The sequence below is a fragment of the Mytilus galloprovincialis genome, chromosome 10 (assembly GCF_965363235.1).
Source record: "Mytilus galloprovincialis chromosome 10, xbMytGall1.hap1.1, whole genome shotgun sequence".
Classification (NCBI taxonomy): Eukaryota; Metazoa; Mollusca; class Bivalvia; order Mytilida; family Mytilidae; genus Mytilus; species Mytilus galloprovincialis.
This window is the reverse complement of record NC_134847.1, coordinates 52,732,257-52,757,587: the sequence shown is the minus strand read 5'-3', so window position 1 is coordinate 52,757,587 and position 25,331 is coordinate 52,732,257. Positions and strand designations below refer to the sequence as shown.

General features: G+C 33.0%; 2 protein-coding genes across 3 annotated transcripts in view; both read right to left on the bottom strand.

Moving 5' to 3' along the window:
* LOC143047818 (protein henna-like) overlaps nucleotides 1-1,660 on the bottom strand; it is a 49,124-nt gene extending 47,464 nt beyond the window's left edge. For both annotated transcript variants that reach the window (XM_076221100.1, XM_076221099.1), the window contains exon 1: nucleotides 1,537-1,660. In XM_076221100.1, coding sequence (XP_076077215.1) covers nucleotides 1,537-1,551 — 15 coding nt within the window. In that variant the 5' untranslated portion in view covers nucleotides 1,552-1,660. The remainder of the gene's footprint in view (nucleotides 1-1,536) is intronic.
* Nucleotides 1,661-20,581: 18,921 nt separating this feature from the next.
* LOC143049227 (isopenicillin N synthase-like) lies at nucleotides 20,582-21,906 on the bottom strand. Its single transcript, XM_076222937.1, has one exon. It carries the CDS (start codon nucleotides 21,893-21,895, stop codon nucleotides 20,903-20,905), a length of 993 nt encoding a protein of 330 aa, XP_076079052.1. The 5' UTR covers nucleotides 21,896-21,906; the 3' UTR covers nucleotides 20,582-20,902.
* Between the last annotated feature and the right edge of the window lie 3,425 nt (nucleotides 21,907-25,331).

Sequence of the window (25,331 nt, the reverse complement as noted above, 5' to 3'; positions counted from 1 at the left end):
ACATATGTAAAATAGCGATAAATAGATTATCATTGGTCATCTCAACGTAAATCTATAAATATCAAAAAACCTATATGGAGAATTTTTTTAAGTGTTGGTCAACTGCAGTGAATACAAATATTTCATTTTTGGTGCAAATATATTACATAGTAGTTTAAGAAATAGAGGATCAACGGTAGCATTGGCACAAAGGAACACATTTTTCTGGCGCAACTCAGTGGCGGATACAGAGGGGGTTCCGGGAGTTGGGACCCCCTTTTAAAATAGCTGGATCCGCCCCTGCAACTGGATATATATCCGTTGAAACATACTTGTTGTCGAAAGCAAATGATATTCATTTTATTGTAAAATAGATTCCGAGAGATTTTACGTTGAAGATTAAGATCAAATGAGACAAAGACATAGCGGAATGTTACTTCCTTTAACTTTGTGGTAGAAAATATGTCGTTTCATACTTGCATTCTGTCTTGCTAATTTATAAATATTAAATATTACGCATCTCTTAAAGTACATGCATTATTGTCTTTTCTTTTTGTATCACACGATCTTTTGATGTCTGTTAGTGTTCAAATTCCTGGTAATTAGCTTTTGCATGAAGTGATAAGACAAGATGACAAGATATGTACAATGTGACTCATTTCTCGATATCAATTTGTATTACAAAAATAGTCGTCATATATTTTCTTTTAATATCAAGTGCCAATATCCGCCGGGATTTACAGAACAACGATTGGTTTACACTTAACTAGAGGTGGGAGAATAGGGAAATAGGTATTTTGGTTGAGTCTGTATTAATCATATATGCAAGCTCTAAAATAGATTTAAGTATATATATATGATATAAAAAAAAGCATCATGGGACCTCTTGTTAGTTACATGTACTGTTGATAGCATGTGTTAAATTGGGTTTGTCTCATATCTGTTTGTTCCCATTATATTCTTTAATATAATATGAAAGAAGAAATATCTTTTATTTCAATTTCAGTTTGTGTCATTGATAAATGCCACCCCAACACTCATATTATTGTATCTAATTTTTATTCCTCAATTTATTTTCTTTTGTAATAAACAGATATATTAGATGGATTTATAGATTTTTAAATTTACTTATTCTTGTTCATACTTTAGTTATACAATTTGCAGTATCTTATATGTACCGCCCGTTTAATATTTTGACATTGCATTACGTTTACCCTCAGTGAAAACAAATTAAAAAATTATAATTTATTCAATTTGGTGACTTGGAACAAATAAAGCATTCTGATCCTATAAAATATTTAAGTTATTCCTTCATTTTATATACTAACATATTTTTAATGTTTACTCAAAATATGATGTCGTTGTTTCGTATCTTTTCTTCTTTTTTTATTTTGCATTACGGTCTCTTATAAAAAATCAAATATTATTTGAATATATTAACTCAATCTTTTCCATAAAATCAACCACCAATTTGCCTGATTAGTATATTATTTTTTAATTCATTGTTTTATATCAAATGCAGTACCTATTTTTACAATACAGTGCATCATTTCTTACCTCTGCAGAGTCCATGTTGATAAAATATTGTTCTAAAAGCTCTTTCTAAAAGCGCACTATTTTATATTGATTTGGCAAGGCACGTGACGTGATTTTTTTTTAAACCAATGTGCACTGAAAAACTATGAGAAGGTTCCTAATTTTAGCCATTATATAGAAAGAAGAAAAATGTATTATATCTTTACTTGGAAATGCAAGTTTATTTTTAAATGGTATTCCCTAAATTTCTTTCGTTCGTACAATTGACGATTCGACATAAACTCTATGTGACATATCTTTAATTATCAACTCTGTCGAATTCATAGAACATTTCTATAAAAACATTCATGTAGAAAGTATACACGATCTTGTGACTATCATTTCTTGTATCTGCGAAAGATAGAAACTGAATAGCTAGTTCAAAATTTATTTATTTTTTAAATTGCGTAGACACAAGATCTTCCTTGAAATTATTCATATCTAATTAAGGAACAAAAATGTGGGAACATTTACATAGAGTTTATCTAATATATTTTTCATCATATATATAGTAATATCAAATTCTAATATCTTCTTTTTCTGTTGTAAGAAAAAAGTTCAAAGTTTATTTCTTAATAAAAGCTATACACCTTATTTTATTCCACGGTTTTAGGAAACAAGTATACATGACCATTAGTAAATCACATCGGTAAAAGAATTCATTCTTTTCAGAAATGTAAAACTTATCTGTAAAAGTATTTATATTTTAAATTTTTCCTTATCTATTTTTAAACCGAAAAAAAATAACGTTTTAAATTTTTTGATCTATTGACACACTTTAAATAGACTTGCTGCAATATCGGAAGGTTTATGCATGACACTACGTGGGACTGTTCATTAATCATAAACGTTCTTGACATACTTGGAGGAGAGCCATTTTTAATATTGGAAAATAACCAAATATATTGATATATATTTTTAACACATAAAACATTTGTATTGTAGTTTTATGCAATAGTTATGCACATTTATGATTAATCGGATTTCTTTTAAAAGAAAATGTAGCTTAACTTTTGTTATTTGGAATGTAATTTACTTTTCAGGAATTCATGAAACATATGATATCATAACCACAATTGTCGATATAAACATAAAATATGGTAATGAAAACATCAATGAAGGATAAAATAAAGCGCTAACCAGTCATGTGTTTGTCGGGGTCATTGCTATATTGAATCAATTGTTTTATTCTGAATTTCATGAGAAAATTATTTTATTTCTAAAGAGAAATGAAATAAGAAGTTGGTTTTCTTTCAAAATAAGGGGTATACAACCTTGAGTTTTATTTAAGAAAAAAAAGGATTAATGAAAGTACAAAACAATGTGATTGTCTCAAGAACAAATCCCATGCCATCTTAAAAAGATGAAGAACCTACTTCAAGGTTGGTGTAAGGGCACAATTATTTTGTTTATCTTTTTAAAAAAAGTTTTGAATAGCTTGTATTATACAATTTATAAATCATTTGGACATCAGATAAGAAGTTGCAAAGCATTGTAAACCAATATGTTTAAACGGGTTTATACCAAATCTAGCTAAATGACCACATCATTGCTATTTCATAATAGCACAGGGGATCTTACCATTATTATGTTTGAAATACAATTTTTCCCCGATCCATATTAGTTGTTATCCTTGAAAAGAAATGGATCTAAGGTAAAAAGTAAAAAGTAAAATAACAATAATACCGAACTGCAAGGAAAATTTAAATCGGAAAGTCCGTTATCAAATGGAAAAAATCAAAACATCAAACACATTAAACGAACTATTGGAAAACAACTATTACAATCCTGACTTAATCATGTTGGTACAGGAATTTCCTTATGTAGAAAATTTAATGTCCTTAATTTTGGATATATTTCACTAAATCCATGCATTCAAAATAGGCAACTTTTTCAACATTCAAAGCATACAATTGTTAATGTCTATCACTAAAAAAAATATGACGATATGTTGTTTTCATGCTTTCGAAGCGTTTTCTGGATTTACCTTCATCTGAATCGCTCAAGGCTGAATATTTGAAAGCAAAAGAATTATAAGAACCGAAATAGTTGAATTTTAAGTTACTGAAGGTGTTCACAATTATAGATGATTGTAAACTTCAAACAGTTTATTTTGTAGGTACAATTAGAGACCGTTATCAAGGCACAAAGTAGAAATTTCATATTTTAGGGTAAAGTAAAACTTAATGTTACTAAGGATAGGACATATATTAATAGGACTTTAAGAAATGTCAAGAGGAAAAAAATAATAATTGGTTGCGCCATTGCAATTCATTTTGTGTATTGTCTTTGGAAGTCAATCTTCACGTACATTGGTTAAAACCTGAATAATCAATTGCACAAAGTCTCGATAAATTACAATCTAATTACAATGTAGATCTCTGATTTCATTATACTAAATCCAATGAGAGTTCCATATTTTAATTAGATTGGATAAATGAGCAAAAAGGAGAACGCTCCTTTATCTAAATAATAGTGTGATGTTTATATACATATAGAAATAACGTAATATATTACATTTTACTCCGAAATGAAAGAAGAACTATATATTATTTAAACTTTATATGTATAGAAACGCACTTCGTAAACAGTGTATAACACTCAATGTCATATTATCAAATAATAGGATCGATGGTGTTTTTGAAAAAGGAGTTCCTTAAATATATTTAGCCTCGGTCACACCTTACCGAATAGCTCGAACGGACGCATAACGGATAACTTTTTTTCAATCCGTTCATGTCCGTTAGACGTCCGTTCTTATCCGTTAGACGTCCGTCCATATCCGTTGCATGTCCGTTAAGCGTACGTTTTATCCGTCGGCGTCCGTTTTGTCCGGTGGAAAATTTTGAGCATGTTCAAAACTTTGAACGGACGTCCAACGGATAAAATGTCCGTTGAACGTCCGTTAGGCGTCCGTTTTGTACGGTACTCGTCCGTTTCGTTTCCGTTTTGTATCCGTTACGTGTCCGTTATACATCCGTTGGAGGTCTGGAAGATAAATTCACCAACGGACTTCTACCGGACGTTTAACGGATAAAACGGATGTTGAACGGATGAGAAACGGACTTCTACCGGACGTATAACGGATAAAATGGATGATGAACGGATCTGAAACGAATAAATGCCAATTGAAAATTTCGCGTCAGAAATGCCAATTATTAGTATGTCAGATTTCTTTAGGTTTATGAATTCTTATTATTCATAATCGATCTTAGAGTATAGGCACGTCTTCACAATCAAGCAGTTCTTATTCAGGCCAAACACTGCCCTTTGGTGGAATTTTGAAGAATAAACCAAAACCAGTTACACAGAAAATTTTGAATATATATGCGATTTACATGTATTATTATTGTCGCCTTTGATTTTTCTGTATATCTTGTTCATCCGTTTTATCCGGTACGGTTCCGTTAGGTGTCCGTTTTATGCGGTACTCGTCCGTTGGATGTACGTTCGACATCCGTTCTGTCCGGTACGTGTCCGTTTTCGTACGTTGCATATCCGGTGTGTATGCGTTATGCATCCGTTACCCGTCCGTTTTATTCGGTCAGTACTTCAACGGACTCCCAACGGATAACAATTTTGTCAACGGACAACTTATATTTTCATCCGTTAGGCGTCCGTTCGTGCTATCCGGTAAGGTGTGACCGAGGCTTTTAGTTTGCACTTTAACTAGCTACAAAAAATTGTAATGATTAAATTAAACAATGTAAGAATCCTTTGTGGTTTACATAACGCATTGTTTTTCGTTCTTACTAAAACCGTTTGGAAAGACCGAAAACTTCAAAGTAGAACACAAATTTTGTAAATACCTAAATATCTAGACAGCCTTGTGTGCATAGCTCAATTTTACGGACTAGGTTTCAATTGACTATTTAAAATTGATCGTTTTAACCCTACTGATTTGTAATACGATATGACATTATTGATAAATTATTCGTGACATGCTTGTCGTAGCATAGCTTGCGTCGGCCAAAACAACCCTGTGTATATGAACTATTCAGTGGCGAATTCAGATTGTTTTTGTAAAGAGGGGGGCTGACTGACCTAAAAAGGGGGACTCCAGTCATGCTTCAGTGATTCTTTATATATAATCTACTAAATTCTGCCCTCCAAATTCTGCTCTCCATCTATGCTTTTATTTTTTAAAAGTCTTAATTGTAAATTCAAATCGTCCGCTCGGCGGGATGAGGAATATATCCTTTAGTTTAATAAGTTTATATATTCATAAGCTGGTATTTATTCAAAAATCTTTACGAAAATCTCGAATGCAAAACGTTACAACTGTCTATACTGCATGCTAATCATGCTCTTTTTTACCAATGTTTTTTCTCTCTCTGTCAAGATTTTTTTGGTTGCTTTATATTTCTTAAAGTTTAAATGAAAAGTTCAGAAATAGATAGTACAGAGCATGAACGGTACTGTTTACTGAAATTAGCTAAATATCTATATACATGGTAGTCCTACAAGATTGTCGTTGTCGAATTAATATATTTTGTGAATTTTTTTCTCTTCTTGACATGATGTTTGTTGCCTGTTTTACTTTGACTGATATACATTTTTTTAACGTCTCCCACTTTTTCTCTCTTGATGTTTTCGTACTTAGGAAAACGTTAACCAATATACTTTGATTTATTATTTAGACTAGTTTTCATCATTAACAAATTGAGGGAAATCGCACTCGAATTCAAATAAGATATCATTTAAAATGACATCATCAAGATGTAATTGTTTTTATTGACAAAATATTTGTTACTTTAAAAAAGAAGATGTGGTATGATTGCCAATGAGATAACTGTCCACAAAAGACCAAAATGACACAGAAATTAACAACTATAGGTCATCATACGGCCTTCAACAATGAGCAAAGCCCATACTGCATAGTCAGCTATAAAAGGCCGCAAAATAACAATGTAAAACAATTCAAACGAGAAAACTAACGGCCTTATTTATGTACAAGAAATGAACGAAAAACAAATATGTAACACATAAACAAACGACAACCACTGAATTACAGGCTCCTGACTTGGGACAGACACATACATACATAATGTGGCGGGATTAAACACGTTAGCGGGATCCCAACCCTCCCCCCTAACCTGGGACAGTGGTATAACAGTAAACAAAAAAAGAAACGAACTATAAAAATTAGTTGAAAAAAAGGCTTAACTCATCAGATGGACAAAAATACAATTAGACGTGGCCGTGTACTTGTACATCCCAACATTAAAAAGACACTAGGAATAGAGATGAGAGAAAAGGATCATTTCTAAATTTCCGGCCACGGTTAACAACATTTCTGTAAAAATGAGGATGTGCTATCCCGTTTGAAATAAGTTTTCTACAGGTACAACCAAACTTCAAAACCAAATCTTTATATCTATGGAAAAATTTAGTAAAGGTTTTAAGTAATTTATGGTAACGATATCCCTGGTTTAATACGTTTGGGGAACGTGCTTTCAACAGAAAATGGGCATTCATAGACGAGCAAACAGTGCCCCTCTTCTGGACACTGGAACATGATGCAATCTTCAGTGTATGAGCTTCTCGGGAAAAACGTAAAAAATCAAACATCCTTTAGTTTCGCGTGCTTCTATATACTAGTAGATGATGTTTCCTCAATTAATAAATGTTAGATTGTTATGTTTACGCAAACACACTTTAATCAACTGATACAACAGATTGACCAAAAGAGTTAGTTGAGAACTAAACATTACAACCAAAAAAGATGGTTTAAGCTTTTTAAATGGTGACATTTCCCCTTCTATGTAGTATCATTCCAGCCGAGCCTTATATTGAGTGTATATATTTAAGTTGATACAATATACGAGAGATTGTTTTTCATAGAATTTTGATTTCTTTTGTAGAGGTGTGCTGCTCCCAAGGAAGCTATTGGAACAATGGTTTCAATTGATAAAGTTGATGCCCTCCCTTCGAAAGTGTTACGGACGTCATCGTGATTTGGTTGACCATTATATATCTGTGTGATAGTTGACCACGGAAACGTTGTAATTGTCGTAGCCATTTTTGGCATCTTCGAATGCGACTTAACACAAAGACTTATATGAGCACCACGATTTTTTTCACTAATGGAGGATGTTTTGATCCCTCTACCGAAACACATGAGATCATCCTCGGTTTTTGTGAGGCTCATGTTGCTCAGTATTGAGATCTAGCAAATTAATTTTCTAAAACAGGTGATTGGGTCGTCTTGGACTTTTAGTGAGGTGTGATCGTGAAGACCTCGGCTGTGACTTTGAAATTCGAACAGCAGAAGAGTTGCTATTCCTTGTCCTTTTGGTATTGTCAAGTGTGTGCATGATTTTGTGTTGTTGGTTTCTAGTTATTTACACAAAATCATTTCTTTTCAATTATATCAAACGTTTTTATATTCTTTTGGTACAAGGCAATGTTTTCACGAGCAGACTCTCATTTCTACAGTATTTTTTATTTATTATTAAAGCAACTTTGCTTAAATGTACGACCTAATTGTGTTCCTTTTCAGTTCACTTAGCTTATAGCAATTGTATGCAGATATATTGAATAATTTGCCTTCTTCATATATTCTGAACTCCCCGCCAAGTCATCTAATATATATCTTACCTTAGTTGTATTTGGCAAAACTTTTAGGAATTTTTGGTCCTCAATGCTCTCCAACTTCGTACTTGATTTGGCTTTTTAAACATTTTTTTTTATTCGACCGTCACTGATGAGTCTTTTGTAGACGAAACGCGCGTCTGGCGTTATTATAAAATTTTAATCCTGGTATCTATGATGAGTTTATTTCATGTGACCAGTAACTGCCTTAATGATCATAACCATTATTTCTGTATTTACGGTGATATAGTCGAGTTTATTATGACAATATTTAGTATATATCTTTGCCTGAATTGAACCTGCAATGTGGTGTGCGATTTAGCTTCATGTTGGGGACGATCTCACAGCGACTTGAAGCTCAAAGACAGTAGTAAAACGCAATGTTCCTCTCTTTTTTTTTTGTCAGTGTATCATGTATGCAAACCGTAACCATAAACTTCCTATTCAATTGGATCGAATGTTTTAAATATGCGATGGGAAACATTAACATACTTTAGAAACAAATAACTTAAATGGTAAAATGAAATTTCTAAAAACGAACATTTCTTAAAACAGCTGGAACAGTTCCAAATGTTAAAAACTTTATTTTGTGAAATCGTATTAAAATAACTTATAAGCTGCCAATCTGATTTTTTTTAAATGATAAAATTATTGGAGAAAAATATCTGTGTAATGTATATTTTTAGTCTACTACTAGTATTTACTAAGTAGACTAATCAATGATTTACTCAGTAGCCTTGGCTATAAGTGCGAATAAAATATTTTACAACTAATGTTCTTTAAATACCTCTAAATTTTCATATTTTAAAATTCAGTTTAAACATTAATACGATTAAAATTATTAACGATTGTCGCCAAAATGCAGACGTGGAAAAGGGGAAAAGTAACTGTCTTCAAATAATAACATTTTCTTATATTTGATTTGTACTCATTTTTGAAATCTTGGTATCTTTAGTTATATTTTATTTTTTATTTTTATAATGTTATTTTTGGGACTTATAGGCATACATTGATTAACTGTTGCATATAACAGGTTCACAACGGCTTCTTGTTATACCCCACGCAACGAAGTTGCGGAGGGTATAATGTTTTTGACCCGTCCGTCCGTCCGTCAGTCCTGTTTCTTGTCATCGCAACTCCTCTCAAACCGCACAACAAAATTTCACGAAACCTTTTCAGACGAAAAGGACATACTATGTAGTTGTGCATATCGATAGGAAATTGCGATTCAATTTTTGTTTATAGGAGTTACGCCCCTTTGAACTTATTTGCTTAATGTACTACTGCAACAGTTTGTCATCGCAACTCCTCTGAAACTACACAACAGAATTTCACGAAACCTTTTTAGATAATAAGGACATACTATGTAGATGTGCATATCGACAGGAAATTACGATTCAAATTTTTTTCTAGGAGTTACCCCCCTTTGAACTTATTTACTTTATTGTACTACTGCAACAGTTTGTCATCGCAACTCCTCTGAAACTACACAACAGAATTTCATGAAACCTTTTAAGATAATAAGGACATACTATGTAGATGTGCATATCGACAGGAAATTACGATTCAATTTTTTTCTAGGAGTTACATCTCTTTGAACTTATTTGCTTTAAGGTACTACTTCAACAGTTTGTCATCTCAACTCCTCTGAAACCACACAACAGAATTTCATGAACATTTGTAGATAATAAAGACATACTAGTTAGATGTGCATATCAACAGGGAAATTACGATTCAATTTTTTTCTAGGAGTTACGCCCCTTTGAACTTATTTGCTTCAATGTACTTCTGCAACAGTTTGTCATCTCAACTCCTCTGAAACCACACAACAGAATTTCATGAAATTTTGTAGATAATAAGGACATACTATGTTGATGTGCATATTGACAGGAAATTATTATTCAATTTTTTTTCTTATACAATTTTTTTTTCTTACACTTATTTAATTTCTCCAATGACAATGTGGGGACGTGGGGTATGTGAGCGTGCTCACTAAGGTTCTTTAATTATGTATAAGATATTGGTGTCAACAAATATTAAGAGGTTTGAAAAGGGACAGGTTAAGGAAATCAAGTAAATTAATTACTAGTAATATGAAACCCAATTTGAAAGACCATTTATCTGCATATTCAAGTTTAACACACCCTTTCTACAAACAAAAATATTACCTTAAGAATATAGAATAGCCTACACTGACCAGAAGTCATCATCAACGTTAACCATGTACAAGACAAGTATTGCAAACCGAAATCTTGTTATTTGCATCTATGCGCAGTTAATCTATTCAGAAAAACATGCCATCTTTCAATTTTTGCAACAAGCAATCAGTAGATCAGAAGTCTGCATTATAAATGCCATATTGATATAATTGAAATGAGGTTGGAAAAAACATGCTTTGGCAAAAGCATTCTGACGACACAACTAACAAAAAGGTATCTACATGAATATAATCAAATGATGTTAAACAAGAGCCTATAATGCAATTTAAACAGCAGAAGAAGTGATATTCCTTTTCTTTTTGGTACTGTCAAGTGCGTGCATGATTTTGTGCTGTTGGTTTCTAGTTTTTACACTAATTCCTTTCTTTTCAATTATATCAAAAGGTTTGATTTTCTTTTTGAAAAAGAAACATGTTTTCACTCTTAACTCTACAGTTATTGTGTATCTATTATTGAAGCAACTTTGCTTATACGCACGACTTTTTAGTTCACTTACATGTAGTTTATCGCAAATGTATGCAGATATTTTGAATAATTTACCCTCTTCATAATTATGTTCGGAACTTCCCGTCAAGTCATCTAATAAATTTCTTGATGTGACCCGTCTCTGCCTTAATGATCGTATTGTTTCTATTTTTGTCGATGGGATTGTTGAACAAATAATGACAATATTTGTTATATGTCTTTGTCCGCATTGAAGCTGCAATGAGATTTGCTATTAAGCTGCATGTTGAAGACGATTTTAAAGCTACTTGAATTTCAAGGTCAGCAGTTAAAAACACTATTCATTAATTTGGTTTTGACTAGACTAAGTGTATCATGTATGCAAACACCCTATACTACCTATTTAATTTTATAGTCTTTTTTAAATCTTCGATGGGGAACATTAACATACTTTATAACTTGAACAAATAACTTGAATGGTATTCTGAAATTTCAAAAATCGAACATTTCTTTAAATAACTGGAAAAGTTCCATATGTTAAAAACTGTATTTCGTGAAATCGCAAATAACTTTGAGGCTGCCAATCTGAATTTTTTAAATGATGAAATCAATGGAGAAAAAGATTTGTGTAATGTATAATTTTAGTCTACTATTTATTAATCAATTTGAATTTTCATTATTCACTCTGTAGCTTAGATTTTAAGTAAAATTTTGTAATATGGCGAAGCATTCTTGATATATTTTAAGTTAAACTAAGTCTTGTAAAGTTGTTTAAGATAAGTGTAGCAAAATGCGTCCAATTCGTCTCCTTTTTTACGTGAAAATGAAGAAATTACCCTTTTTTGTAGAGAAAAATCAAAATACCAAAGGTAGTCTTTCTTTTCCTAAAATGATGAATGAAAAACACGTTATGAATTTGGTACTTTTCAGTCTGGATTTGCCTTAATCAGAATTTCGCAAGCATATAACTACTCGAAAGCAGTAGATGAATAAATACGTTAAACATAACTTACTCGAGTTTATATATGTGATTTTTCAATTATTTAGTTATAATTACGACATTTTAATAGAATATTGGATGAAAAACAATGTCATGTATTAGCGTTATTTTTTTTTCCTTTGTAGACTATTTGGAACGTTATCGTCTAGCTCACTGGTTCCGTTATGAACATGATGCAATTTTTAATTAATGACCTTCTCATGACAAAAGAAAAGAAGCCATAATATTATCATTTGATTTCGCATTTCTCTATATAGATGGTGTCCCCATCCTTAATAAATTTTAAATTATTATTTACATAAACGCCATTAATCACAAGCACTTAGAAACACTAAAAAAAGAGGGGCAAAAGATACCGGAGGGACATTTAAACTAGATTGAAAATAAAACGGACAACACCATGGTTAAAAAAGAAAATGACAAACAGACAACTAATAGTTCACAAGACACAACATGGAGAACTAAAGACTAAGCAGCACAAAATCCACCAAAAACTGGCGATAATCTCAAGTGCTCTGAAAGGGTTAGCAGATATGATAAACAAGTTTTGAGGCAAGTGCCTGTGACTTAAATCCAAGGATTTCACAGATACGTCTACTTCATATTTTGACGTACATCTAGAAATTGACAAATTTGCATACAAGTGTAAATACGTCTATTGTCAAATGCGTGCATGATTTTGTTGTTGTTTATTCTAGTTATTTACACAAATCCGTTCTTTTCAATCACAGCAAACGATTTGATTTTCTATTGGAAGAAGGTCATGCTTTCACGTGTAGATTTTACCTGTTCAGTTATTGTGTATTTATTATTGCTTATATGTTCGACGTAAGTGTGTACCTTTTCAGATCAATTAGGTTATCGCAGTTGTGTGCATATCTTTTGAATAATTTCCCCTCTTCATATATTGTGAATTAACTTCTCGCCAAGTCATCTAAATTAAATATTTATCTTGATGTGACCCGTAACTGCCATAATTATCGTGTTGTTACTGTATTTTTTTATCGGGTTGTCGGGCAAAATAAGACCCAAATAATATATTTGTCTCTCCGTGTTCAAGCTACAATGATTTGTTCTATAAATTCATGTTGAAGAAAATATCAAACCGACTTGAACCTCAAGTACAGTAGTAAAACGCACTGTTCATCTCTTTTATATTTGTCTAGTGTATTATGTATGTAAACACCATATACTTTAATTCCTATTAAATTGGATCGAATGTATTAAATCTTCGATGGGGAACATTAACATACTTTATAAACACATAACTTAAATGGTATTTTGAAATTTTTAAAAACGAATATTTTTTTAAATTGCTGGCAAAGTTCCAAATGTTAAAACTTGTATTTCGTGAAATCGCAAATAACTAAGAAGCTGCGGGTCTAATTTTTCTAAAATGATAATTTTATTAGGGAAAAAGATTCGATTGACATATATTTTTAGTCTACTATTTACTTATCAATTTGAATTCCATTATTTACTCCGTAACCTAGATTATAAGTGTGAATAAAATATATTACAATAGTTATCAAAGGTACCAGGATTATGATTACAACGTACATTGTATGTCCTTTAAATACCTCTACATTTACATAATGTAAAATTCATTTCAAACATTACCTCGATTAAAATACATCTACGATTTTCGCTTAAATAGAGACGCCGAAATGGTGGAAAAAACACAATGACAAATAACAAAAGCTGGCAGAAAATTTTTGAAAAAGCCAAAGCATTCTAAATTTTTTTGGAAGGTTAAGGTGGTACCTAACACTTTCACTAAAATTAATTTGACTCGTTTAAATTTCTTAAAATTTTGACAAAATATTTACTTTGACCCTTTGACAAAAATATAAAAAAATCAAAAAAATTGAACCAACCGTTTAATCAGAAAAATTACACTGGTTATATAGCAGTTTGACAAACACTCATTTTGATCATTGAGAAGCTTAATATTCCGTTAAGAACACAACGTCATTAAAACGTTCTGCTGATTTTACAGAGTTATCTCCCTGTAGTGTTAGGTACCACCTAAACTCAGTCTTGTTAAGTTGTATAAGATGAGTATAGCCAAATGATACGATCGTCGTTTTCTTTTACTAGTATATGATAATGAAGAAATAATCCTTTTTTGTCTAGAAAAAAAGTATACAAAAGAACTTCTTCCTTTTCCTATAATGATGAATGAAATTACACGTTACGAATTTGGATGATCACGTGATTTGTACAACATGGATTGTTATTTTCGCTCTGCCAAAATTCACAGATTTAGGATAGTTTTTGTTATGCTATGGAATTAACATTTCGCAAACGTGAATATTATTATCATAATTTACTGATGCTATGAAAAATTTGATCATTAGAAGCTCGAAATTCCACTTTATTAACTTTATGAACTAAACAAAGAAAATTCAAATTTCGTTCATTGAGACCTGTCCTGACTATACCCTTAGGCAGTTATACCCATAGGAAAGAGCTCACAACACTTAGAACGGAGTTGGACTTTGTACCTTTACCTTTGTGTATTTCTAGAGGGCATTTCACCTATTATTGATCGATTTTATATCCGTAAACACCAGTATGTCTTATTTAACGGAACTTCAATCTAGTGACTTATTAATCCATCCAAGTTTTGACGGGAGCCAACATGAACAGTATTATAATTTACCTCTATCCCAACCATGTCCGTACACAGAGAATGACTCTTATACATTAGAAAATACTTCCAACGAATTTATAAGTTTAATATACAATGAGTTGGGTTCGCTTCCTAGAGACACGTTCATTCAAGAATTAATACAAAACTGCAAATCATCAAACAAAGACATCGAAACAGTTAGACATGAACTTTTTGACGTCGTGAAACGTCAACAGAATTTTCCATATCCAAATGCAATATTAAAGAAAAGATTATGTCCTAGAAAATTAACGGGAGATTCGGTTGAAAGTAAACTTGGAAATGATTGTTATGCATTGTATTTAGCCTCAGTCGGGGAATTTGGAGACGATTTGAAAAACGCGCTTAGTGTAAAATCTTCATCAAGCTCAAATAGAACTTTATCGTGTACTGATGAGATATCTGGATCACAAAATGACGCAACAGGTAACCTTGCAGTTAAGGATACGCTAGTTCGTCTAGAAAATGATATGATTTTATTAAAATCTGAATATGCCCGCGACTCTGAGATGTTTAACAGGTCAATTGAGGAACTAAAGAAGGAAAATAAACAACTCAAAGACCGCGATTTCAAATACAGTGACCGTTTCAAGAACCTACAAAATCAAATCAATGTGATAAAAACATGTACAGAAAGATTTCAAACGGACATGAAAACAATTAAAGTTCAATCACAACAAAACTGTGAACAGAATAGTAAAACAAACAGTGATCTAAAATCTTTGGTTTCTCAATTTTTGGAGAGTGTCAAAACAGTAACAGAGATGAAATCAGACATTGCTAAAATTCATGAACATATAACGAAACACACTGTGAACATGAAATCAATAGACAAAACTGTGAAAGCAGAGTCCGAGCGATTAAACCGAATGTCCGATACCCGTGCAATAGGAGTAAGCAGTCTGAAATCTAAAACAGATCTTATTAATTTAAAACTTAAAGACTTAGATGCCCAAGTAGAATTAGCATGTCAAACCTATAGCTCACTAAGTGTATCAGTATCCGATGTCCGTAAACGTCTGGTTAATGCAGAAAAGGAATTAAAAACGGTAAACAAAAAACAGAAAACTTATTCAGAAATTGTTAAAAAGGTTACCCCATTAACATTAGTTGAGAACAAAGAAGCTAGCAAAGTCAACGAAATAAGGAAAATAAATGATGTAAACAATGGCAACGAAGTTAACAAAGACAATACAGAGAACAAGGTCAATGAACACTTTTGTAAGTCAACGGCCCGTTATGTTAGAAGTCAAGGTATGAACAGTAATGATACATCGTGCAAACTGAATTCGAAACCAAAATCGACTCAATTAGATGAACTTTCAAATAGAGACTCAGTCACTACAGCTGAAATACATAATACGTTTCACGATGCTGAATCTGCAAAAGACCATATTAAGAATTCCGAAGATAAGGGAAATAAAAACATTTTAGTTCACTTCCCTAGATCAGTATGCAACCCAGTTCATAACTTTACGGGTCTCATTCATGTTGAACGTAAAAGAGTCGCTCGTTTTTATGTCGGTGGTATTGACAAAACTGTTTCGTCAGAACAAGGAATGCGATATTTTCTACAACAAAGCGGAATTAGAGTGACATTTCTGAGATATTTTGACAAACAATCATTTAAAACAGCTTCGGCTCAACTCAATATCGATGCACGAGATGAACATATTATACACGACTCCAGTTTCTGGCCGAAGGGAATCTTTACTAGAGATTGGAAGCCTTGGGCTTCATTTATTCACGACAAAGGACACGCTTAATTATGGAACTAAACCTTGCTTGTTGGAACTGTCGTGGAATAATGTCTGGCGTTCCATATCTTATTGACTTCTTAAATACAAATAGAATTGATGTAATTGCTATTGCAGAACACTGGCTTCGGTCTTGTCAATTGATGTTTTTGGATACAATTGATCCGACTAATTATATTGGTTACGGGAAAGGCGCTGACGACAATTGTCACCAATTATTCAACTTTAATATTAGAGGCGGAGTCGCCTTTCTGGTATCGAAAAGTCTACAGCCTTTTGTTGAAGTACTGGACATTCCGAGTAATAGAATGTCTGGGATCGAATTAAATATTCCAGACACACCAAACATTTATCTCATATCTGTTTATCTACCAGCAGTAACACAAAGTTATGAATTATTCTCGAAAGAAGTTGAAATTCTGATAGATGTTTATAACATTTATTCAACTATGGGAACTGTTGTCCTTATGGGAGATTTCAATTGTAAAATTGAAGGTCCAAGATACACGTTCGATTATGATAAACGAAGTGACAGTTTTCGATCATTTATGCAGGAATGTAATCTGCGTTCTCTACATCTGGAAACAAATGGAATTGGACCAGTTTGTACCTTTCAGTCCTATCAAGGAGGACCAAAAACCGCCATTGATCATATAATTGTTAGCATTGAAAACCTAACCAAATTTTCAAAAGTCCAAGTCCCTGATGAACATATGTTTAATGTTTCAGACCATAAGCCCATTAGATGTTCGTTTGCCCTATCGGACAATACAAACTATGTATCTAAAGACGACGATCTTACTACTCAAAGGCGTATATCATGGACTAAAGCTGTACAGAACGGTGCTATTGCCGACTATTCCTTTGCCGTGTCACAATTCTTATGGGAAATTAAATCATCAACTGCTACTTCGGCTAATATTGAACAATACTACAGCGAAATAGTCGATGCTATTTTGAGAGCCGATATGGAAACTCTTCCCGGTAAACAGTACGTAAAACATTTAAAACCGTATTGGACAAAGACTGTGAAAGAATATCATACAATTATGAGATTGCAACGTCGAACATGGATTGAGAATGGTAAATTTCATGACCGTAATGACAAACATTACAGTGATTACAAAAGCGCTAAACTGAATTTTAAAAAACAGCTTGAGCTAGCATATGAAAACTACATTAGTGAAATAAATCGTAAAATCGAAGAATCTGTCGACTGTGATCAACGTTCTGTATGGTCTGTGATAAAAAGTGGACGCAAAAGTGTATCGCATTGTCAACAATTAAATATTAGCGGTATTCAACTCATTTCTTCAGACGAAATACGTGACGGTTGGGTGACTCATTTCCAATCTGTATTCAGTTTCGATAGCAACTTGATCAACCCTGTGAATGAAAAAGCTATCGATAATACTATCAACGACTTGTTAGAAACTGTCCGTACAAACACAAACGAAAATATCGAGGAATTTACTTTCGACGAACTATATAAACTTTGTGACAATTTGCCGTGTAACAAATCTCCAGGGTTAGATGGAATCTGTTACGAACATTTGAAATACGGCGGAAAGCTACTTCATCGTCATCTTTGTAGTTTGTTTAATCTTGTATTGGAAACATGCTACACACCAATAAGCTGGAAAGACAGTTGTATCATACCTCTATTCAAAGGTGGAAACAAATCAAAGTCTGATCCGAATTCATATCGGGGAATTTCTCTTCTGTGTAGCATATCAAAACTATTTGAAAAGGCACTATATACTCGTTTACCATCGCTTCATCACAACTTTCCACACCAATCACAAGTTGCCTACCAGAAGACATTATCTAGCACACATGCAAGTTTTAACATGCAAGAAGTCGTACACCATAACTTAGAGCGTCATAGCAATATTATCGTCACACTTCTGGACAGCATGAAAGCATTTGATACTCTATGGCACAAAGGACTATTAGTTAAGTTGTATATATATGGAGTTCGGGGTTTAACTTGGCTGTTGATTTATGAAATGTACCAGAACATGCGAAGCTGTGTGCAATTTAAAGGAAAGTGTTCAAAATGGTTCAACCTCAAAAGAGGCGTAAGACAAGGTGGGGTGCTGTCTGCTGTTTTTTATTTAGTGTTCATAAATGATCTTCTTAGACAATTAGATGAAAGTCCTTATGGAAGTATGCTATTCAATCTTCGCGTAAGCAGTACCGTACAAGCGGACGACATCGCTCTTATATCTACAACATCAAAAGGTATGAAAACTTTAATAGATATTTGCCAAACATATAGCGAAAATTGGGGCTTCAGATTCTCATCAGCAAAAAGTGAAGTACTGAAATTTTGTTCTTCAAAATGTGCTACCATAAGTCAACCATTGAAACTTTACGGAGCGGACATTCCAGTAGTAACATCAACCAAGCATGTTGGAATTATATTAAATGCCGAATGTAAGAGCATGTCAAGAACTTTAAATGCATGCCGAATTTTGCGTGCAACTGCGTTATCTGTAATGAAATCCGGAATACACCCATCCTTCCTCAATCCATTAACGTGCTCCAAAATAGTATTTCAGATGTGTTATCCAAAGGCAATGTTTGCTTGTGAGCTTTGGTATGGTCTTTCAAATACTGAATTAACAATGTTAGAACGTTCTCACAAATATATATGTAAAATAATTCAAGGGCTTCCTGCACGAACACGATCCGACAAGTGCACAAGCCTACTTGGTTGGCTTCCTGTGGAGTGCTATATTGACAAGTGCAAGTTACAATTTTTTGGAAGATTATGTAGAATGGACAATAACTTATTACCAAAACGTATACTATTACTACGACTTTTAGAATTTAGAAACAAATGTGTCAAAAAGCAAGATGGTCTTGTACCAGATCTAATCAGAATAGCCGTTAAATACGATCTGATAAACTTTGTTGAAGATTTCGTGAAATCAGGCAGCTTCCCAAGTAAAGCTGTATGGAACAGATATATTTCCACTTCCATAGCGAATTCTGAAAACAACAGATGGCAACAAAGAATATCAGTTGACAGTGACTTTGAAATTTTCCGTAAAATTCACAAACACATTGTACCACACAGAGCTTGGGTCATTGCTAAAACTTATCCTAACTTCAGAGAAGGAGCTAAATATATTGTTGAACTATGTTCCGTCATCCGAAACGAAGAGTCGCCTCTCTTATGCGATAAATGTGGACAGTTTTTCTATAACGTTATTGAACATATCATGTGTGTGTGCGATCGTCTATCAGACTTAAGAGCGAAGCTTTGGGAGGACTTAATAAGTATTAATCCGATTGTGTTCAGTGTGTATCTAGACAATCTAACGTCATCCACATTCACAGCAACACTTTTGTCATGTTATACGGAATATGATCTGGATAATGATAACAGTATTTATTTCTCAAAAACTTGCATTACACATGTTCAACGGATGTGCAGCGTTTTTTATAACAGTTAACTTACCTTCTGAAATATTATCATTTACTTTAAAGTGACATTCAACTGATTCAGTATTATCATTTACTTTAAAGTGACATTCAATTGATTCAATCACTCTTATCAATATATGACATTTAAATAATTTAATCACTCTGATGTCTTGACCAATATGTAAATATTATTATTGTACAAAACTGTTTAATACATGCAAAATCTTCGATAAGAAGGAAATAAAGTTAATATATATACTGTACTTAATTCATCTCTAAAACTGGCTGCTATTTCAGGTTTTCAGAATTTTTGAAAACTACGGATCGACTAGGGTATAAAAGATGGCTACCTGGATATCCGTCGGATGTAGATCCATTATAAATAGGGTTATTTGTTTGATCATGTATGATTTCTGTATACGCAATCATATCTGGTCGGAAAGGGAAAATTAAATTGGACGCTGCATGTGCATCTCTAACTCTGAAATCACACTTACAACAACCTTTGGGAATCCAGAATAGCTTGCCTGCTGCAAAGTGAAAATAGTGTCCTTTTGAAATAAACCCTAATTAACATGAGGTGGAAGTTCTCATTTCTAAAGTCATTATTATTGTCATTTCACTTTGCAGATTGTATCAGATTGATTGTTTCAAAAGATGTTTAAATCCTGAATATTCATGAAATATTCGTCACTGGATGTTTGCAAACAGCAACCAGTAAACCAACAGACCGCATTTGAAATGCCATATTAAGATAAATGAAACGAGATTTGGATACACATGTTTTGGAGACAGCCATCTAAGACACAAACAACAGAAAGACATCTATATGAGGATCATTGCACGGTTTTCAAGTAGAATCTGCCACAATATGTCATCCTCTTAATCAACACGAGTCTCAAAATTTTATGAATGGATTTAATAGAGGCAATAATATACATGTAAAAGACATGCTTATTAATATAATTTTCAAATATTTATAATCTTATCTCATTATTGCCTTTTTTGTAAAAGAAGGAGAAACTATCATTTATCTTATTGGTTAGTTGTTATAAGTTTTGCCTTTTTGTAAATAAAGGAGAAGAATTTATTTACATTTATTTATCACCGAGAGGTTAATTAGTAATAAGTAAATTTGAGCAATAAAAAGTAGCCGATTTTTCATATTTCTAAATTATAGCTGCTAATGTTGGTTTTTTTTATATACAAGTTTCGTTTGGAATATTTAATCTTCTATTTCAGGCAAGTCTCTATATTCAAAATATTTGATTTCATGTTTGATCCGATGAAGGAGCCATGGACCGAATTTTTCAGGAACATGTTCAGGTCCATTTGAGTTGAACTTGGACATGAAATTGACTCCAATATCACTATCAAAAGATGGAGACAAGAAGAACGGAACTGAAAATCTATCTTTCCCGATGTCCAAAACCCGATGTCTTGTTGCTTTAAAACGTCCAGCCATCATCCGTGAGAACGTTACACCTATGTTCATAATTAAACTGTTTGGCCGAGGTGGAACAGCTATCCATGTCCCGTCCATATCTAGAACTTCGAGACCATCATAATTAAATATATGAAGCAATGTTAAAAAATCAGAGTCCATATGCTCTGGTGTTGTCACAACTTTTCCATCCTCAATTATTGCATTTTTAGGAGGTGTCCCTTCCCATGGAGGATAATGCATTATACGGAAGGTCGAACATGGCTTATCAGAAAATAAATGTTCGAATGCGTGTTCTTCTATCCCTAATCCAAGCGCAGCCAGTCGTAGTATTTCCTGTGATGTTTCGTGAACTATTTCGTACATATTTTGTAAGAACTCCTTAAAAGCAACGGTGAAATTTTCTTCTGGCCAAACTGATTTTTCATACATCCAGTTGTTCGATGAAACTGTTTTATCGTCTGCAGGAACATCCCGCGCGAATTCGAAACCCTCCTTCCGGCTTGGTTCACCCTCCACCACAGGGAAATATCCTCGATAAAGGTTGTGGTTTTCAGATTTAAAGTTTTTTCTTGTTAAATCCATTTTTGTTTCGATCGGCAACCCGAAGAACCATTGACATATTTTGAATAACTTATCAAAATCAATACCTTTCACATTATCAATGTACAAAAATCCTATGTTCTCAAGGGCGTGAACGACTTCTTTTGCAAGTTGTGTCCGGTCCGTCTTGGCCCTAGATAAATCTATCACCGGTATAGGTAGTTCCGACATTTGTTTCTTCAGATCTGTAAATGAGAAGCAATGATAATATTTCAATATTTAAATTTTCCCTGTTACTCGGAGTATTTGGATGAACGAAAGGAACAGAACAAATTAAGAGTAATACAAATGATAAGAGAGCTACGAATAAATAAGCGAAATAATCAAATTTTACGACAAATCTTTCAAATTGCGAATTTTCTTTTATGGACAGTAATGTACCTCCATGTTTTTATTCGGTCTTTATTTTCTCAACTTTTGCGACCGCATGTTTTTTATAGGGTGAGTGAAAGATTACTCGATTCTGTTCATAGGAAAACATATTTGACATAGATCAGCTGTTTGATCTGTCAATATTTTGTTCACTATATCAATTGACTTTACACAATTCAAGACTGAAATTTACAAAGTCTCTCACAGATTGATAGGGTTTATATTTGATATTTAAAGGAAATTATTGTTGATCAACTTACCTGTTTCGTCAGGATGAATACCTCTGGACACAGTCCAGTTTTTATCTTATAACTATCAATCGTTATGTTTAAAATGCAAACATAAGTACATATAAACGGAAGATATATGTATGATTACAAGTACATGGAAATGTATAGTTATATACATGTACCTTTATATACATAATATACACCGCTTAATACAACCACGATTATGATACTTCTTCTATATTTTAAAAACTCGTAACACATGGCAAGAGTAAAATCTCTTTGTTCTTACTGTTCTATAATCTGGATAATGCACAGCAAAGGTGTGCATTAACTACCTCAGATATACTGCACAGTTCAAATCTTTTCAGTTTACCTTTAGGGGCGGTTGCTGGATTTTGAAAGGGGCGTTATTCTATCAAATTAAAAAATATATCACCGAGTGTAGCGAGACTAAAGACAATATTGACGATTTTAAGCTAAAACACGATACTTTGTCCAATCCAAGGGTAACGACCCGTTCGCCTCCACCCCCGAATCCGCCATCTGCCTTGAAATTACGACAAAGTTGAACTTCGTACAAACATCGTAGTTTCAAAATAGGTAAAAAGATAGGTTTCTCCTTCCTTTATTTTGTTTTTATCTAAGCTGGGACATTAACTTTTTTATTATATTTTGTGTTCAACGTAAATCTAAATAAGTGCTTTAAAGTTAGAAAGATAGTTTAACATTTTTTGGTAATTTCTGCCAAAAAAGAAATGCATCTAAGAATATCCGAATAAAAGAAATCTGATTTGGATTAGGTTCAGACTCAATGGAATTTAAAACGACTTTTTGAATAATTATTCCTATAAAGAGACTATTTTTGGATCAGATTTAATGAGGACCATATTTAAGTCTGTTTTAAAACAGGGTGATTAGCTGGAGGTAATACAACATCTTCCTCGGTTCTTGTAAGCATATCATTGAGGGGAAGAAATTCAAAAGCAATTAATCTTATTTAAACTCAGTAACCCTTGCAGTTATGTTTTTTTTTCATACACCGATCTAAAAGTACACAATTTATCAAAGTCTTAATCGTCACCAATTAAATAAAAATTGGAAATAAATTAACGGAAACGATTAAAAAACATATACCATTAAATCGCTATTTTAGAATGAGTCTAAATATAAAAAAAAAGATTAATTTAAAACTTACCAAAGTCGTATTTCCCCCTTTCTTTACCCTACAAGAAACTTTCCTAGGACCCGTGGATTGCAGAATAACGTCCACATTTCTAAAACGTTCACGTAAATTGATTGCGTCATGTGTTAAAACAGTTATTGGCCAATCAAATCGGTATATGAGATTTAATCTGCACAGCACGAGATGACCCAATAACCCGAACTCCTACGTCGTTCGGGTTATCGGGTCATCTCGTAGGAGTTCGGGTTATCGGGTCATCTCGTGCTGTGCAGATTAAATGACATATACCGACTTGCTTGGTCGATAACTATAACATATGTAGATATTACAACACAAGTTTATGAAATTAGTATTCAAAATTTCACGTTATTAGTGTCGTCGTGCATTCTATAAAAAAAAATCATAAATGATATCAGACACGCATGACGCGCGTATCGTCTACCTAAGACTAGTTAGTTACATAGGGGACAATTACAGACAATTTCATGCGGTACAACTGCGTGGTCGTAATAGTCATGCTATCGCTATTTTGTGCATACATGTATTTCCTTTGATCTTTTTTGTGATAATTTTACATATCATGCTACTCGCTTGAGATGGAAAATTATCGTCAGAAACTAAGAAGGCGCGTGGCGTTGCTAATGAAATTGACATGAAACTGACAACGTCGTCATAGGTAAAATAGCGATGAACAGATTATCATTGGTCATCTCAACTTGATTACTTTTCTCACTCTTTCGCCGTACCGGCTCAAGCGAGAAAAGCAATATCGTTGAGATGATCGACGATAATCTATAATTATTGTCTGATGAATGATCTATGCATATTGAAAGTTGCTTGAAGAGTGAATGCTCTTTATTTCACTACGATTAACGTATATGCGATTCGGTTTAATTGTAATTCCTATGTTTCTTCGTATTATACATTGAATTAGTTAGCGGAACATTGGTATTCTAGCTTTAACCATAGTAGGATAAATAAGTACATATCCATCCTTAATTAGAAGACAGAATTTCTTTTTCATTATAATTATTTATGATTTATCTGACATTCATAGTAAGTGATGTTTAAATGGGTTATGAAAACTCACTATATCGAGATTCAGAATTAGCAAAATATTATTTCCAGCAATTCTCTTATAATAGGAGACATACAGAGAAAAAAACATAAGTTATATAATTTACTTTAAATTCTTTAACTACGTATACTACAGTTGTAATGATATGGAATCTGAAACATATCTTTAAATAGTTTCTGGGAAAAGGGAGTTAACTCAATTTAAACTATATGTCCTAAACGTATAAAAAAAAATAGAAGCTGTGGTATAATTGCCAATCAGACAACTCTCCACAAGAGACCAAATGACACAGAAATTACCAACTATAGGTCACCGTACGGCCTTCAACAATGAGCTAAGCTCATACCGCATAGTCAGCTATAAAAGGCCCCGAAATGACAAATGTAAAACAATTCAAACGAGAAAACTTACGGCCTAGCTAATTTATGTACAAAAATGAACGAAAATCAAATATGTAACACATCAACAAACGTCAACCACTGAATTACAGGCTCCTGACTTGGAACATGCATGTGTATGTTTAGGTTATGTCACATCTCATGACGCCTTTCGTCACTTTCCTGATAGAGTGTTCATTCCAGTCTGTTAAGGTTATAATATTGTTAAATATCTTTTTTATGACTATGGAAGAAGGACGCTTGCATCCAATTAAGCGTGTCTGTGTTGCGTTCAAATAAGGATTCATGTTCATATTACACTAGTGATCACTATTTTTTCACTCGTCATGCAAGTAGTATTTGCCAC

Coding starts and splice junctions, on each gene's coding strand:
- LOC143049227 (XM_076222937.1), bottom strand. CDS start 21,895: ATGTCGGAACTACCTATACCGGTGATAGATTTATCTAGGGCCAAGACG.